The 14,753-nt window shown below is 53.9% G+C and overlaps 1 protein-coding gene across 4 annotated transcripts; it reads right to left on the minus strand.

Annotated features, from left to right (window-relative positions):
• Positions 1–2,352: 2,352 nt before the first annotated feature.
• DOHH (deoxyhypusine hydroxylase) lies at positions 2,353–7,634 on the minus strand. Of its 4 annotated transcripts, XM_025043293.1 has the most exons (6): positions 5,933–7,208; positions 5,647–5,829; positions 4,621–4,938; positions 4,105–4,181; positions 3,426–3,663; positions 2,353–3,077 (listed from the first exon to the last, which is right to left on the minus strand). In XM_025043293.1, exons 3-6 carry the CDS (start codon positions 4,892–4,894, stop codon positions 2,734–2,736), a joined length of 933 nt encoding a protein of 310 aa, XP_024899061.1. In that variant the 5' UTR covers positions 4,895–4,938; positions 5,647–5,829; positions 5,933–7,208; the 3' UTR covers positions 2,353–2,733. The 4 variants fall into 4 exon arrangements, with proteins under 4 accessions (XP_024899061.1, XP_015453757.1, XP_006904155.1 ...); XM_015598271.2 differs by lacking the exons at positions 5,647–5,829; positions 5,933–7,208 and adding an exon at positions 7,500–7,634; XM_006904093.3 differs by lacking the exons at positions 5,647–5,829; positions 5,933–7,208 and adding an exon at positions 7,258–7,417.
• Between the last annotated feature and the right edge of the window lie 7,119 nt (positions 7,635–14,753).

A 14,753-nucleotide genomic window follows, 5' to 3' on the forward strand; every position in this document is an offset into this window, starting at 1 on the left:
GAGACCTAGAGAAGGAAGGGAAACAGCCAGGGGAACACCTCAGGTGACAGAGGGCACAGCCCGTGCAAAAGCCCTGAGGCTGGACCGTGCCTGGCACGTCCGAGGAACAGCAAAGAAGCCCTCGGTGGTGGAGCAGGGTGCTTAGGAGGAGAGAGGGAGAGGGGAGAGCTGCAAGGGGGGGTTAGTCGCACAGGGCCCCATGTGCATGGGGTGGACATGGGCTTTGACCAAGAGGGAGGTGGGAGCCCTGGAGGGCTGTGGGCCGAAGAGGGGCCCGGACCTGACTGGGCGCCCTCTGGTGGCTGCTGAAGGGATGACAGACCAGGGCGGAGGGTACTGAGCTGGTCCTGGCCCGCAACGGCGGGCTGGCCCGCGGGGCGGTGGAGGAAGGGAGAAGTGGGTGCATCTGGGATAGATTTTAAGGTGGTCACACCTGGATGTTGTTAGGCTGCACCTGGATGATGGCATAACCACTTCCTGTGGGAGGAGCAACTTTGGAGGTCACATGAGGAATTGTAAGGATGTGCTGGGTTTGGGGTGCCTCATCGGTATCAAAGTGGAGATGCCGAGAGGCAGCTGGGCCCTGAGTCTGGAGCTCAGGTGAGCCCTGGGATGGGGACAGGACTGTGGGTGTCACCAGCTCATAGACGGGTTTGGAGCCCCTCGAGTGGAACGGGCCGCCTGGAGGGAGGCAGGGTGAGCGGAGCCCCTGGGATCCAGCCCTGGGCAGCGAGGGGCACTGAGAGGCACTGAGGAGTCCCGAGAGGTGGAAGGGAAGCTGGGCCAGCTCCTGGGAGGATGGGGGACCGGGCAGGTCAGACACTGCTGGGGGGAGGGGAGGACAGAGACTGAGATGTGACTACCGGGCACTAGGGCACTAGGAAGGTCACCTGTGGGCAAGGACAGTTCTGGGGACGAGATGGGCACTAGGAAGGTCACCTGTGGGCAAGGACAGTTCTGGGGACGAGATGAGCAGAGCCTGGCTGGGGCTGGTGTATCAGAGAAGGGTGAGCATGGGAGCTGGTGAGGGTCTGACCACGCTTCCTCGGGTGACAGTGGGGACAGGAGGGGTGGTGGGTTTTTTCCCCTTATTTCTAAGAAATTAACTCCTGTCCATGCGAATGGATAAAGAGGGAAAACAGAGAAAGGGGAACGGCTGAAGAAATGGCCGGGCTGGCGACGGGCTGGGGTCAGGGCAGCGGCTGAAGGGCGACACAGATAAGAAACGCATCTTTGGTCTTTGTCCAGGTTCCTGGAACTGAGCTTCTAAAACCCTGTCGTTTCCTAAGCGATGAGAGGGCCCCTTTGTGCTTCCAAAATGACCCCTCCCACCACACCTGAGCGCATGCTAATGGGGTGGGCGGGAACTTGCAGCCTGACCCCGCCCCGGGAGGGCAGGGCTGGGGCTGATCACTCACTCGCGAACAATGACTTAATCAACAAGGCTGCGTGATGGGCCCGCCATAAAAACCCGAAAAGAAGGGACTCAGGGAGATTCCACGTGCCAAGGAGGCCACGGGCCCCAGCTGCACATGGACAGGAGGGAGCCCTCGGGACCTCGCCCCGTGTGCCTCTTCCTCTGTCCTTTACAGCAAACGGGTAGGTAAAATGCTTTCCTCAGTCCCGAGCCATTCCAGCAAAATCTCAAACGTGAGGTGGGGTGGTGGGGACCCCAGTCGGTAGGAAGCACAAGCCCGGGAGGCTCGGGGCCAGACGGCCTCTGACGTGGGGGCGGTCCTGGGGGCGGTCCTGGGGGCTGCGCTAAGCCCGGGACCCTAGCGTTGGGACTGCACTGAATTGCGGGGCACCAGGCTGGCGTCCACATGGAAACAGAATTGCTGCGTGTGGAAAACCCACGCATTTGGTGTCAGAGGGCTGCGAGCAGAAGAGACGGTCGTAGTTAAGGCAGGTCGAGGACCCGCCTCCTGGCACCTGCGCCTCAGGGAGCCCCCCTCCACCTGCATCGGGGATACTGTCGACCCACAGAAAGGAAGATGCGGTTAGGTCGTCATTAGGCTCACCTTGTACAACAGTAACTGGGCTGCTTAAGGCTGCACCTAGAGGAGGGGGAGCTGGGCTGGGGTCCCACAGCCCAGGCTCTTAGCCATACCACCAAACCCCTTCCCCTGTGCCCCCACGAGGGTCTGGGGAGGACCAGGCTGGAAGGCTTGTTTCCCGTACCCCCCTGGAGCTGACTGGGCAACTTTCCCTTAGGGAGACAGCGAGGGAGCAGGACAGGCTTGTCTGGCACAGGACAGGCAAGGAGCTAACACTCCAGGCCCCGCACCCCTAAGGGATGTTCCCTGAGAACAGCCAGCCCACCCCTGCGGCCACCCAACACACTCAAAGTCATTATTTGGCAAAAATAATTTATTCCACTTAAGCTGTGACCTGGGGCCTGCTCGTCCCTCCCCAGCCCAAGTCCCTAGCCCAGTCCACCACACCTTCCCCTGCACCCCCTCATTCCTCAAAAAGGTGGCCCACCCCAACCTCCCACGAGCACAGTCCCACGCCTGCACCCCATCAGACCCTTACCCCATGCTGACATCCCGCCCTGAGGCCTGCAGCTCTGTGCTAGGCCCCTCAGTAGGGGGACAGCAGAGACCTCAGCCAGACCCCGGGTGGGGGAGGTACTCGAGATGAAAAGGCGGCTGGGGTCCCAAGTGGACAGACAAGAAGCGAGCTCCAATTCGCAGGAACCAGCGAGCGCGACCCGGAGGGGAGCGGGCGAGGTCATGGATCCGCAGGGGAGAGGCTTTGGCTGGGGGGCGGGCGCAGCCGCTCCAGCCCGTCGGCATACTGGAAGGCCGGCCCCGCCTCGTACTCGTACATGTCCAAGGCCACCTCGCAGCTCTCCCGCACCACGCGCTCGGGGTCAGCTGCGTGGGCGCGCAGGGCGGCCAGGCAGGCGGGCCGGGCGATGGCGCCCAGGGCCTCAGCACATTCATGCCGCACCATGGGGCTCTCGGCGCCCCGGGCCAGGGCCGCCACCAGCTGGGGCACGGCGGCCTCGTGCTGCAGCTGGCCCAATACGTAGCCGATCTCGTGGCGGAAGAGGGCGCTGCCACAGCGCAGGCCTGTGGGGGGCAGGGGGCGGGGTCACTGCTGGGCAGTGCCATCCGGGCAGGTGGGGACACCGGGGGACGTGGGGCTGGGCAGGTAAGAACAGGGCGCTGGAGTTAGGCTGTCGAGGGTCCATCTCCAGGGCCGCTGCTGACAGGCTGTGTGACCGCAGGCAAGTCACCCTGCCTGGGGGGCCTGTTATCCACCCATGGGGATGGGGGGCAATAAGAGCACTCGCCGCCTCCGAGGATGAGTCAACTCGTGCGGAAGTGCGGGGGGGGGGCTGGGCCGGGGCGCATGCCTCGGTACCCACTGCTCCCTGTCCCAGACGCGGCCAGAGCCTCACTGGGGCCCCTCCTCACCCTCGGCCAGTGCCAGGGCAGCCTCCTCGCCGCCAGCATCGCGCAGGGCGAACATGGCTCGGTACCGGTCGAAGAGCGGCAGGGCCTCGTCCAGCAGCGCCTCCCGCAGCCTGCCCACGTCGCGCTCCTCAGCGGGCGGGGCCGGGTCCACTGACAGGTAGGGCCCAGCGGCAGGCGACCCGCCGCCCTGCAGCAGCCATTCCAGACGCCGGACGGCCAGCTGGCAGGTTTCGGCCACCTACAGGGAAAGGGGTGACCGGTGGGGATGTGGGGGTGGGCCTGACGAGACCCCTACCGCATCTCCTGGGAGTGATGGGGGAGACAGGGCCCCGGAGGGGCTCCATGTGGAGGTGACGTGGAAACCCAGTGCAAAGGCCGGGAGGCGGGGCCTGCCAGATCCACCAGTGCTCAGAACAGACTTACAGACTGCGGGTCACAGTGGGGACCTGGGATTTTATCCTAAAGGTGATGAGAAGCTATGGATGGATGGATGGAGAGGTGAGGGCTCAGGGCCAAGTACAGGCTGGCCAAGCAGGGCAGGTTCTGGTGGGGAGAAGGGTTCGGTTGTGCCCAGCGGGGCAGTGGGCTGCATCCACCCACACCACCACCCCTCCCCAGAATCCCTGGCCAAGCAGTTGCCCTGGCAACCAGACCCAGGGGCGGGGCCCGGCCACCTTACCTCCAGCACAGGGTCGGTGGAGTGCTGCTTCAGGATCTCCATAACTTCCGGGTCCCCAATGGCCCCCAGGGCCTCCCCTGAGAAGAGCCAGGCAGAGAGCTCAGGTCACTGGGCAGGCGGGGACAGGCCCTGGGCCCCTCAGGGGATGCTCAGAACGTGCTCAAAACAATGACCGACCAACGGATGAAATGGATAAAACAGGCATCAGCGGCTGGCAGTCTACGGCCCAACACCTGTTTTTATGTGTGAAGAATGTTTTTAACAGTTCAAAAAAATTATTTTAATCAAAGGGATAATATTTCACGACAGGTGAAAATTATGTGAAATACAAATCTCAGAGTCCATAAATATTTACTGGCACATGACCATGCCCATCTGTTGACTGGTTCATGGTGGCTTTTTTGCTAGGATGGCAGAGTGGAGCTGTGGCGACCGGCCGCGGGGCCCAAGTTTGGGTCACGTGAGTGCGTGTCCGCAAGGCAGAAGGGCACCTGCACCCGCAGCCCCGCCACTCACCAGCCTCGTGACGCACCATGGGCTCCTGGCAGGTGTCACGCAGCACGTCCACTAGCACGGGGATGGCCCGGCGGTCCTGCATCTGGCCCAGGCAGTAGGCCAGCTCGTGCTTGAGCAGAGCAGAGTCATCGGTGAAGGCCCGGCTGATCCAGGCGATGGCGCTGGGGCCGCCGAGCCCTCTGAGTGTGAAGAGCGCCCGGAAGCGCGCCTGCAAGGGCTGCCGGGGGTCCACCAGCGTCTGCCCGATGGCCTCTACCTCCTGCTCCGTCACCATGGCAGCCACCTTTTCCTTCTGTGGCTCTCCTCAGGCACAAGAACCTATGACGGAAAACCGAAAGGCCAGGTTACAGGTGTCCTTCTCCGGCTCACTGACTTGTTCGTTTACGTTGGGACCTGGTGGTGGCTTCCTGCCGCTGTCCGGCCTGACATCTAGGGTGAAAATCTGGCTGCTCTGGCCCCGCCTACTTGCTGTGTGGGTCTCCATTATTTACTTTCCCTCTCTGGGCCTCTGGCCTAGTCATCAGCAGTGACCTCCGCTGGTCTGTTCACACCACAGCCAGAGGGACTGGTAGCTGGTCCTCAAGGTGGCCCCCCATGACGCCCACCTCTGGTATCCATCCCCCCAAATGAATAGGAGTGACCTATGTGAACAATAGGATATGGAAGAAATGACAGTGTGACTTGAGGGCAGGTTGTAAGAAACACTGGATAATTTGTTACCCAGCGTAGGTAACAAATACAGGTACCCTTTCAGCATGTAAACCGGGCCATGTGACTCCCTTGCAACACATCACGGTGCTTCATTACTCCAAACTCCTTGACAGTCTCAAAGGCCCCGTGTGACCTGTCCCTGTCCTCTCCCCGCCCTCACTTCCTTCCTCTCTTCCCTTGTTCACTGCACTCGACCAAACAGGCCTCCTCACTGTACCCCCAACACACCACGCGCAGTCCTGCCCCAAGGCCTTTGCATGGGCTGTTCTTGCCCTAAGGTACACTCTTCCCAAAATGCCCCCCATGCTCGCTCACTCGCTTCCTTGAGTCTCTAATGTCACCTCTTCAGGAAAGCCTTCCCTGATCACGTCTTCAGCGTTACGCCTCTATCTCTTTTTCCTTGTTCTTTCTTTGGAGCGCGTACCACCGTGAGACACCGTACTGGGTATTTATTGGTTTAGCCTCTTGTGGTCGGTCAGTCTGGTCCGTCACTGGACTCTGAAGGCAGGGACCGAGTCTCTCAGTCACTGCTGCACGCCCGGCACACAGGAGGGTCTCGGGAGGAACAAGAACCCGCACCGTAACAGCAGCTGACACTTACAGAGCACATGCTACGCGCCAGGCACCTCTCCTGAGCCCTTTAGAGTTATGAGCTTGTTAACCTTCACCGCGACTCGATGAGACAGGCGCTAAGACTGTCGTCATCTTACAGAAGAGGAAACAGAAGCACAGGCAGGGTGATGACTTGCTTAGAAACAGCGTGAAGTTATAAATCCAGGTGGTTGGGCTCCGGAGTTGAGCTCTGAACCGATGATGCTGTGTTGAGTGGATGAAATAAGATGGAACAACACAGCTAAGACTGGGAGGAGTGTTCCCCCTCTGTCCTCTAGGCCAGTGAGGACCTGGTGGCCGCTTCGTAAATATAACAAGCAGGTCGCAGCATGTCAGCAGCCCTCGGGCTCCCAGCGGCATCAGCAGGGCCACCTGGTTTAAGGAGGGAGGTGCAGCTGCAGGAGCACAGGTGAGCATCAAAGAAGGTGACCCCTGAAAGAGGGCTCATCGGAATTCGCAGAAGCCAGGAGTGAGCCCACGCAGCAAATCAAGAGACCCAGGCCTCCTGACAGGCCTTCCATAAATATCTGCTGAACTGAACATCTACTGCCTGCCAGGCACGCTCCTGATCACTTCATACACGGTATAAAATCAGTATCATCCGGAAAATGGGCAGAAGGGGATCGGGGACCTCACAGAGTTATCGTCAATGAAGTTACGCTAGGCACCTAATAAAGCTGAGCTACTATTAAGAATTTCTGTATGGAGCCCCACACCTGCCTCTGTGCTCCTGAGGACACGGGACACTACGCCTACCAGCTGGAAGCCCGCAGATCACACCTGAGGCCTATTTTTCACTGGGATGGGGGTCCGGGGCGTGGGCGTGGGGCTGAGGGGATGAGCCCCCGACCAAGGCAGAATCTGCTCACACCTGTGAAGAAGGTCTCAGACACACAAGATGAATTAGGGATGGAGGAACAGACCTAGATCCAGGAAACCCTTTCCCCTCCTAAAAACCTCTCTAAATCAAGAATTCTCAAAAAGATCTCCAGTAACTAGACAGGCCCCCCCAGGAGGGATCCCTCAGGGCTGCTCGCAAGACCCCTTTCCTTAGGATGGACTCCTAAGAACTGGACGCCTCAGGATCTGTCTACACTAACCCTCGATTACCGGTCCTCCCAGAACCCTGAGAAAGGAGTCGCACGACATGGAACCCCCGCACGCGCTGGGACCCCAGAACCAGGGAGAAGAGTTCACCGGCACTCGAGACCTCTCGTGAGGAGGCCCCTCCAACCGCCAGCCAATGAATCCCAGAGCCGGGACCCCCACCGAGGTGTCCGCCCCGTGCCCGCCCGCCAGGTCCGGGCCCCGCACCGTGCTCCCCGCCGCCGGAACGCCGGAGCGAACGCCCGAAACGCAGGATCGCCAGGCTGGGCCGCCGCCGCCGCCACTTCACCAACTGCGACGCTCACAGCGCGCTCTGGGGGCTGCCATCTTGCCACCCACGTGACGTAGCCGGACGGCACCAACGCAGCGCGCAGGGGGGAGATGCAGTCAAAGGCTGCGCGGCGGGAGGAGACCCGGAAGCGCGCGTCGGCACCGGCACCATAACTTACACTCCCACACCAGAAGGAGTCTAAGAAAATCCCTCAGGGAAGGGGGAGGGCAACGTCCATCCTTTCTCCGAAAGCGATTCTCTGCGGCCGCACCACCCGGTACGACTTGTGGAAATGGTTTGTGCCGATTCAGCCCGTGGGGGGGTGGATAGTGACGGAGCATGCGCAGCGTCCCTGGGCGTGGCCAATGACCGTGGCTAGACCAGAGAGAGAAGGCGGGATTAAAAAGACATGATTGAGTCATTCATTCATTAATTCACTTGCCGAATTGTTCATGGGCGCTGAGGATGGGATAGCCTGCAGGTTTACCCTTGAGAAGCCACTGGAGGTGTTAAGGGGAGCTTTTAGGCTGGTATGTAGAGCAAACAGGATTCGCGAATGGATTGGGTATGGAATTTGGGAGAAAATTGTGTGTGTGTGTGTGTGTGTTGACATTAATTAATGAAATCCGATGAATTTCAGTACATTTTAACAGTAAGCCATATATATTTTTATATTGTGTTCACCCCTCATAGTTAGATTTCTCTGTGTCACCACATATTTGACCCCTATTACCCCGTCTACTTCTCCCCTCCCCCGAGAGTCTTAACCTGTCAAGATAAGTACAGGGTGTTGACATGAGTAACTGGAGGGAGGGAGAGGCCATTAACCATTAAGCTTCTCGTCACGTCCAGCCTCGGTCCTGTGGACTCTACCTCTCTAAGAATCCAAATCAGTCACTTTGCCCACCTTTACTGCCCCCATGAGGGTCCAGGCCACCACTAGCTGTCACCAGGATGCTGTCCACACAAGAAAAAGAGAGTTTTTAAGGGACTATATCAAATCAGTATGATGGTTCCCCAAACAGTTAAACATAGAACTACCATAGATATACACCCAAGAGAAATGAAAGCAGGCTCAGGCAATTGTACACCCATGTTCACAGCAACGTTATTCACAGTGGCCACAGGCCTGTTAACTTGTTATATTTTTTTTGTCTCTGTGAAGTCAGTTCCTCTAGGGAACTCATAAAGTGGAATCACACAGTATGTGTCCTTTTGTGTCTGGCTTATTTCACTGAGCATAATGTCCTCAAGGTTCATCCCCGTTGTAACGTGTATCTGAATTTCCTTCCTTTTCAGGGAGGAATAAATATTCTATTGCATGTCAATGGACCACATTTTATCTTCTCATCTGCTGATGGACACGTATTGTTCCCGCCTTTTGGCTCTTGTACATCATGCTGCTGTGAACGTGGGTGTGCAAGTTGTATTTGACTCCCCTGGGGGGATACATACCCAGGAGAGGAATTATTGGGTCATGTGGTAACTATTATGTTTAACTTTCGAGAACTCCCAAACTGTTTTCCACAGCGGCTGCTCCAATTTACATTCCCACCAACAGTGCACAAGGGTTCCAATTTCTCCACATTCTCATCAACATTTGTTATTTTCCACTTTTGATGATAGACATCCTAAGATGTATACAACTTATTTTGAGATGCGTAAAAAATTTGATATATTGATGGGTAGATAGAAGGGTGGATAGTTATGTAGTAGATAAAATGTAGCAAAATGGTAACTAGAGAAAGTGGATGGTGGGCATATGACAATTCAATTTAAAATTCTTTTAACTTTTCTATACATTTGAAAGTTTTTATAATAAACCAGTGGAAAATAGGTGTCAAGGAAAAGGAGGGCTACTTCTATTCTCAACGTTCGAATATTTCCAAGTTAAACATTTAAAAAGTGTTTTAACCTTTCAACCTTTGAGTCTGCGAATCCATTTTGACGAATTTATCGGACAGCAATATAAAAAAAGTAAAAATGAAATACTCCTTGCAACATTATTTGAAATGAGAAAAAAAATGGAAAAGCACTAACAGCACCGCCTCTACCTTCCCTGGGGTTCAGCCCCCATTATCACTAACCTGGACCAGTGTGCAGTTCGCTCCATACCGGACAGCACCCCCACGTTCGGCTCACGCGCTCCTCCCCCTCAGTCTGTCCTCCCCACAGCAACCACAAGAGGGCACCTGTGAGCGCCCGAGTCAGGCCCCTCCCTGCCCACCACCCTCCAGGGCTCCCACCTCCCTCTGGGTAAAAGCCAAGTCCTTCCCGCCCCCTCCCCCCAAAGCCCTGCTCTACCTGCCCGTCTCCTCCCCGCCCTGCCCTCCTCCCTCACCCTCAAGCTCACTCTGCTCCAGGCACAGGGGCCTCCTCACTGTTCCTCCAACAAGCCAGGCAAGGTCCAGCCTCAGGGCCTTTGCACATGCTGTTGACCTAGAATACTTTTTTTCTTCCAAATATCTCTATTTACTCCCTCACTGAAACGTTTGCATTCCTTTATTCAGTTCCCTGCTTTATTTTTCCCCATAGCATCTATGTTTTACTGTTTGTTTTTCTAATTATTTTGTTTACTGCCTGTCTTCCTCACTAGAATACAAGCACTGTGAGAGCTGGGATTTTTGTCTGCTTCGTTCTACATCATATGACACAATCTGGAAAGTACAAATAGAGCCCCGAACAGTCCCACCGCGGTCCACTCACGAAATCCCGGACAGTGACTCCAGCGAGTCAGTACCCTCCGGGGCCAGCACACCACTGAGTGGACCCCAGCACCTGCTACACGCCGGGCACACGGTAGATGCTGAATGAGTATTTGAGGAAGGAATAAATTCATTATCGATTATCGAACTGTCCATCGATAGGGAGACCGACCAAGTAGTGCATTAAATATGCCATGCATAGCAACAGAGTCATTTCGATAGGCCAACTACGAGTTTAAGATATTCAGTCGTTCATTTCGCACATATTTACTGGGCACCTACTGTGTGGCAGGCACTGTCCCAGGCGTAGAGGACATACAATGGAACAGTGTCTGGCTTCATGGAGCCAACATTCTGATGATCGGAGCCAACATTCTGATTATTATTATTATTATTATTAGTTTACTGTCTTCCTCTGGGTTTAAAAGCTGATCCCGGATACCTGGGCGTGCAGCCCACCTTGGCTGGCTTGCAAGGACACCATCATCACTGTGTCTGGTGACTCCAGGTGACATTCTGACAGTGTTTTGTGACTCTGGGCGAAGTTCTCGCGGGGCTTCCCTTGGGCCAGGCGCTCTGTCGACTCTGGAGGGCTACAGGGCAGAGTGCCAGGTGTGATCTGTAGAGACAGGCCTGGGGGAAGGAGATAGGCCCAGGGCTGCAGGAAGCAGATATGGAGGCCGCACCCAAAGGCAAGGAAGGCCCTGTGTGTCAGGGACCTCGGAATCCTGGACCTGCAGACCTGTGAGGCCCTGATAGTGGCCTCGGCTACGCTTGAGCAAGGCAGTGGAGGCCAGGAGCCCCCTGAAGGCTCGGTGGAGGGTCGTTCCTGCCACTTCCAGCTTCTGGCGGTGGCCGGCAGTCCTCGGCTGTGTCCCTGTGTCTGTGTCCAGATTTCCCTCGTCCTGTAAGGACAGCAGTCACTGGATTGGGGGCCCACCCTACTCCAGTGTGACTTCATCTGAACTCGATTCCCTCTGCAAAGACCCAATTTCCAAATAAGCTCTCGCTCCCAGGAACTGAGGGGCAGGCAGGGTGCAAACATGCCATTTTGAAGGACACAGTTGAACCCGCCACACTTACTTATATTTCTGATCTCAGCGTGGCCGTCCAGCCTGGCCTCCAGCGCCCACCCAGGCGGAGTGACCCACTCCGGGTTCTGGCCCCCTGTTCAATCTTGGCACCCAGTGCAGAGACAGACATAATTTATTGACTACGTGTAGGGCTGTCACCCTTCTGGACTTGTAGTTTCTCAAAACGTGAACCTCTGCTAAGAAAGGGCGAAATAAATAGGAGTTGAATGATTTCTCCACAAATGGAATCAGAGGGAGGAGAATTTTCAGCGGTGGGGGACGCAGGGGTGTTGAGCACGGAACGAAGGGGGTGCAAAAAACTCAGTAAATGCGATCAGTATTTTAAGGTGATTTTTTTTGTCTTTTCAAAATTGACATTTATATTAAGATCATTGTAGAGTCACATGCAGTTGTAAGAAATACTACGAAAGATGCAGCCCCCCCGCCCCCTGCCCTGCCATGGTAACTGGGCGCAAAGCACAGGCGAACCGCGAATACAATACTATGACCGGGCTTTCAACATTGACACGACTCACAGAATCTTGTCAGATTTCTCCAGTTTTCCTTGGACTCGTTATGCGCGTGCCTAAGTTTGTGTGTGCACACCTCCGTGATGATACCAAACGGTGCCAACACCACAAACGTGGCGGGCTGAGTAGTGACCCCTCCCCCAGGAGGTCCGTGCCCACGTCCCCAGAACCTCTGAACGTGTTGTTTTACATGGTATAAAAGGGACTTTGCAGGTGGGATCGAGTCAAGGCCCCTGAGAGGGGCGACTCTGGATTTCTGGGGGCCCAGTGTCCTCATAGGGTCCTCGTAAGAGGGAAGCAGGAGGCTCAGAGTCAGAGACGTGGACAAGGCCACGCTGCCGGCTGTGACAAGGGCAAAGGGGCAGTGAGCCTGGGACGTGGCGCCTCTGGAAGCTGGGACGGTTCTCCTGGAGCCTCGGAATGGCCTGGCCCTACCCCGCCTGGGTGTAGCCTGCGAGGCCCATGTGGGACCCCCAACCTCCGGAGCATAAGATAATAAACTGGTGTCTTTTGAAACTGCTAAATTGGTCGCGATTGGTTATGACAGCAGTTGGAAACTAATGCACAGTGATCTCCCGTGTTGTCTTTTTATGACACATCCTTCCTTCATTAATGCAGTGTTTAAAAAATCCAAAATTAATGCAAAAAAAAAAAAAATCCAAACTCTTAAATGAAGACAGATCCACCTCGGCCTGTGTACCACTCACGTCCCATCCCTGTCAGATGCTCTTTGAAAATAAAACAACCGAGCTGGATGGCAGAGGTGGAATTCTGAAAATCTGCTTTCTTTTGCTTCCTGGGTGTGCATCAAGTTCTGTTGGAAACAAAAGGAGGAAGTATTATGGATGTGGACAGTTTTTCATCACCAGCGTAATTTTTCAAAGAGGCATGTGCATCTAAATCATTCCGTTTAGCTCGATGTGTCACGTTTCAGCTGGAATGGTGTTAACCTTGGTTTGGGGCGAGTGCTGGGTCTGAGGAAAGAGATAAATCAGACCTGGTCTGGAGGGGCAGATACTGAAGAAGTGTCTTCATTCAACATTTACTGATCTCCTGCTCTGTGCTGGGCGCTGCCCTGGACCGTCCTTGTCCAACAGACATTCACAAATCAGCACCATCCAATATGGCAGCTACTAGCCAGATGCGGCTGTGGAGTATTGGAAATGTGGCCACTTACAGAACTGAATTTTTAACTTTTAAAAATTTAACTAAATGGACATGGAAAGATCTGGTATTTGATTCAGTAACTGAGAAACTCTTAAGCATGCTTGGAACACCTAGAGCCTGTGAATCTACTTTTTCACTGTAACATTGTATGAAACATAGAGCTCAACTATTTCCAGTGCAAATTAGCACCCGAGTCAATATGGGCTGTAAATACACAATACACGCCGGATTTTAAGACAGTATGAGAAAAATGACATCAAATAGCTCATAGATAATTATTGATTTTGATTGCATGTTAAAATGTAAAATATTTTTGACATATCAAGCTGATAAAATATATTATTAAAATTAGTCACACTGATTTCTTTGTAATTCTTTAATGCTACTAGAACATTCTAAGTTACTTATGTGGCTCATGCTATGTTTCTATTGAATGGTGCTGCTGTAAACCCTCCCGTGGTTGTGGAGGTCACTGAAATCAGATAAACGTGAATTTATGTGACACCGTTTTACACCAAATGAGCAAACAAACAGAAGTCACGTACCACGGCGCGCTATTTTCTTTTTTATCTTTGCCCAAATGTCACCATCGCAGTGGCACCTTCTTTGTATTTGAGACTGTGACCACTCGCTCTCCGCTTTCCTTTTTTTGTTATTCTCCATAATTCAGCTCCAGGCCGACAAATCTTTTTTACAACGGCTTCATTGAGATACAAGTCACATCCTATAAGATTCACTCATTTAAAGTGTATAATTCAATGGGGTTTTGTATATTCAGGGTCGTGCAACCACCACCGCATCACGTGAGAACATTTTCATCATCCCAGTAAGAAAGTCCCTGGAAGTTACTCCCTGCTCCTTCCCCAAGCCCCTGGCAACCACGAACCCACTTCCTGTCTCTGAGGATGTGCCTGTTCTGCACAGTTCACATAAATGGAATCACACACTGCGTCTGTGCCTTTTGCGTCTGGCTTCTCTCGGTGAGCATCATCATATTTTCGAGGTTCATCTATGTCGTAGCGAGCATCATATGCCGTGGCTGAACACTATGCCGTGATGTGGATGTATCACGTTTATCCATTCATCCGCCATTCGTTGATGGGTTGTTTGCAGTTTTGGGCTATTGTATATAATGTTGCTATGAACATTCGTATACAAATATTTATGTGGACACACGTCTTTAATTCTCTCGATATATACCTAAGAGTGGAATTACTGGGCCATTATGTGACCGTTTAACTTTTCCAGCGGCTGCAGCATTTTCCATTCCTACCAGCTCGAGGGGTCCAGTCGCTCTACTTCTTGGCCAACACTTGTTATATTGGGGTAGGGGGGGCTTTTTTCTTTTTCCATTGCCATTCTAGGATCACATTGTGGGTACTTTATTTTGCTTTAGGTTCAGGTGTAAAACACAATGGTTAGACATTTATATATTTTACAAAGAGATCCCATTAGTCTAGTCCTCACCTGGCACTAGATAGTTATTACAGTATTATTGATTGTATTCCCTATGCTGTACTTTACATCCCAGTGACTGTTTTGTAACTACCAAGTTGTACTAATTAATCTCTTCACCTTTTTCACCCAGCCCCGCAAACCTCCTCCCATTGGTCAAGCACCGGTTCGCTCTCTGTATGGGAGTCTGTTTTCCTTTCGTTCGTTCCTTAGTTTGTTCCTTAGATTCCACATGTAAGTAAAATCCCGTGGTATTTGTCTATCACACTGTGGTTTTCCTTTGCATTCCCCTAATAGCTAATGGTGGCGAGCACTTTTTCACATGCTTACTGCCCATTCATTTATTTTCTTTGGAGAATTGCCTGTTTGGGATCCTTTGCCCGCTTTTGGAGCAGAGATTCTTATGATTTGTTCCCTGCTTGGCAGGCGGGGAGGAGCACTCAGTCCGGGAGCGGTGGGGTTTGCCGCACATGCACCTGTCCGCAGTCTCCCACCCTGTCGT

Source organism: Pteropus alecto, unplaced genomic scaffold (assembly GCF_000325575.1).
Source record: "Pteropus alecto unplaced genomic scaffold, ASM32557v1 scaffold30, whole genome shotgun sequence".
NCBI lineage: Eukaryota > Metazoa > Chordata > Mammalia > Chiroptera > Pteropodidae > Pteropus > Pteropus alecto.

Excerpts from the sequence above, each read along its gene's own strand:
- DOHH (XM_015598271.2), bottom strand. The coding sequence starts at position 4,894 with ATGGTGACGGAGCAGGAGGTAGAGGCCATCGGGCAGACGCTGGTGGAC. Across the intron at positions 3,664-4,104 it reads CCACCGACCCTGTGCTGGAG|GTGGCCGAAACCTGCCAGCT; the intron begins GTAAGGTGGCCG and ends CTTTCCCTGTAG. Across the intron at positions 3,078-3,425 it reads TGCCCTGGCACTGGCCGAGG|GCCTGCGCTGTGGCAGCGCC; the intron begins GTGAGGAGGGGC and ends TGCCCCCCACAG.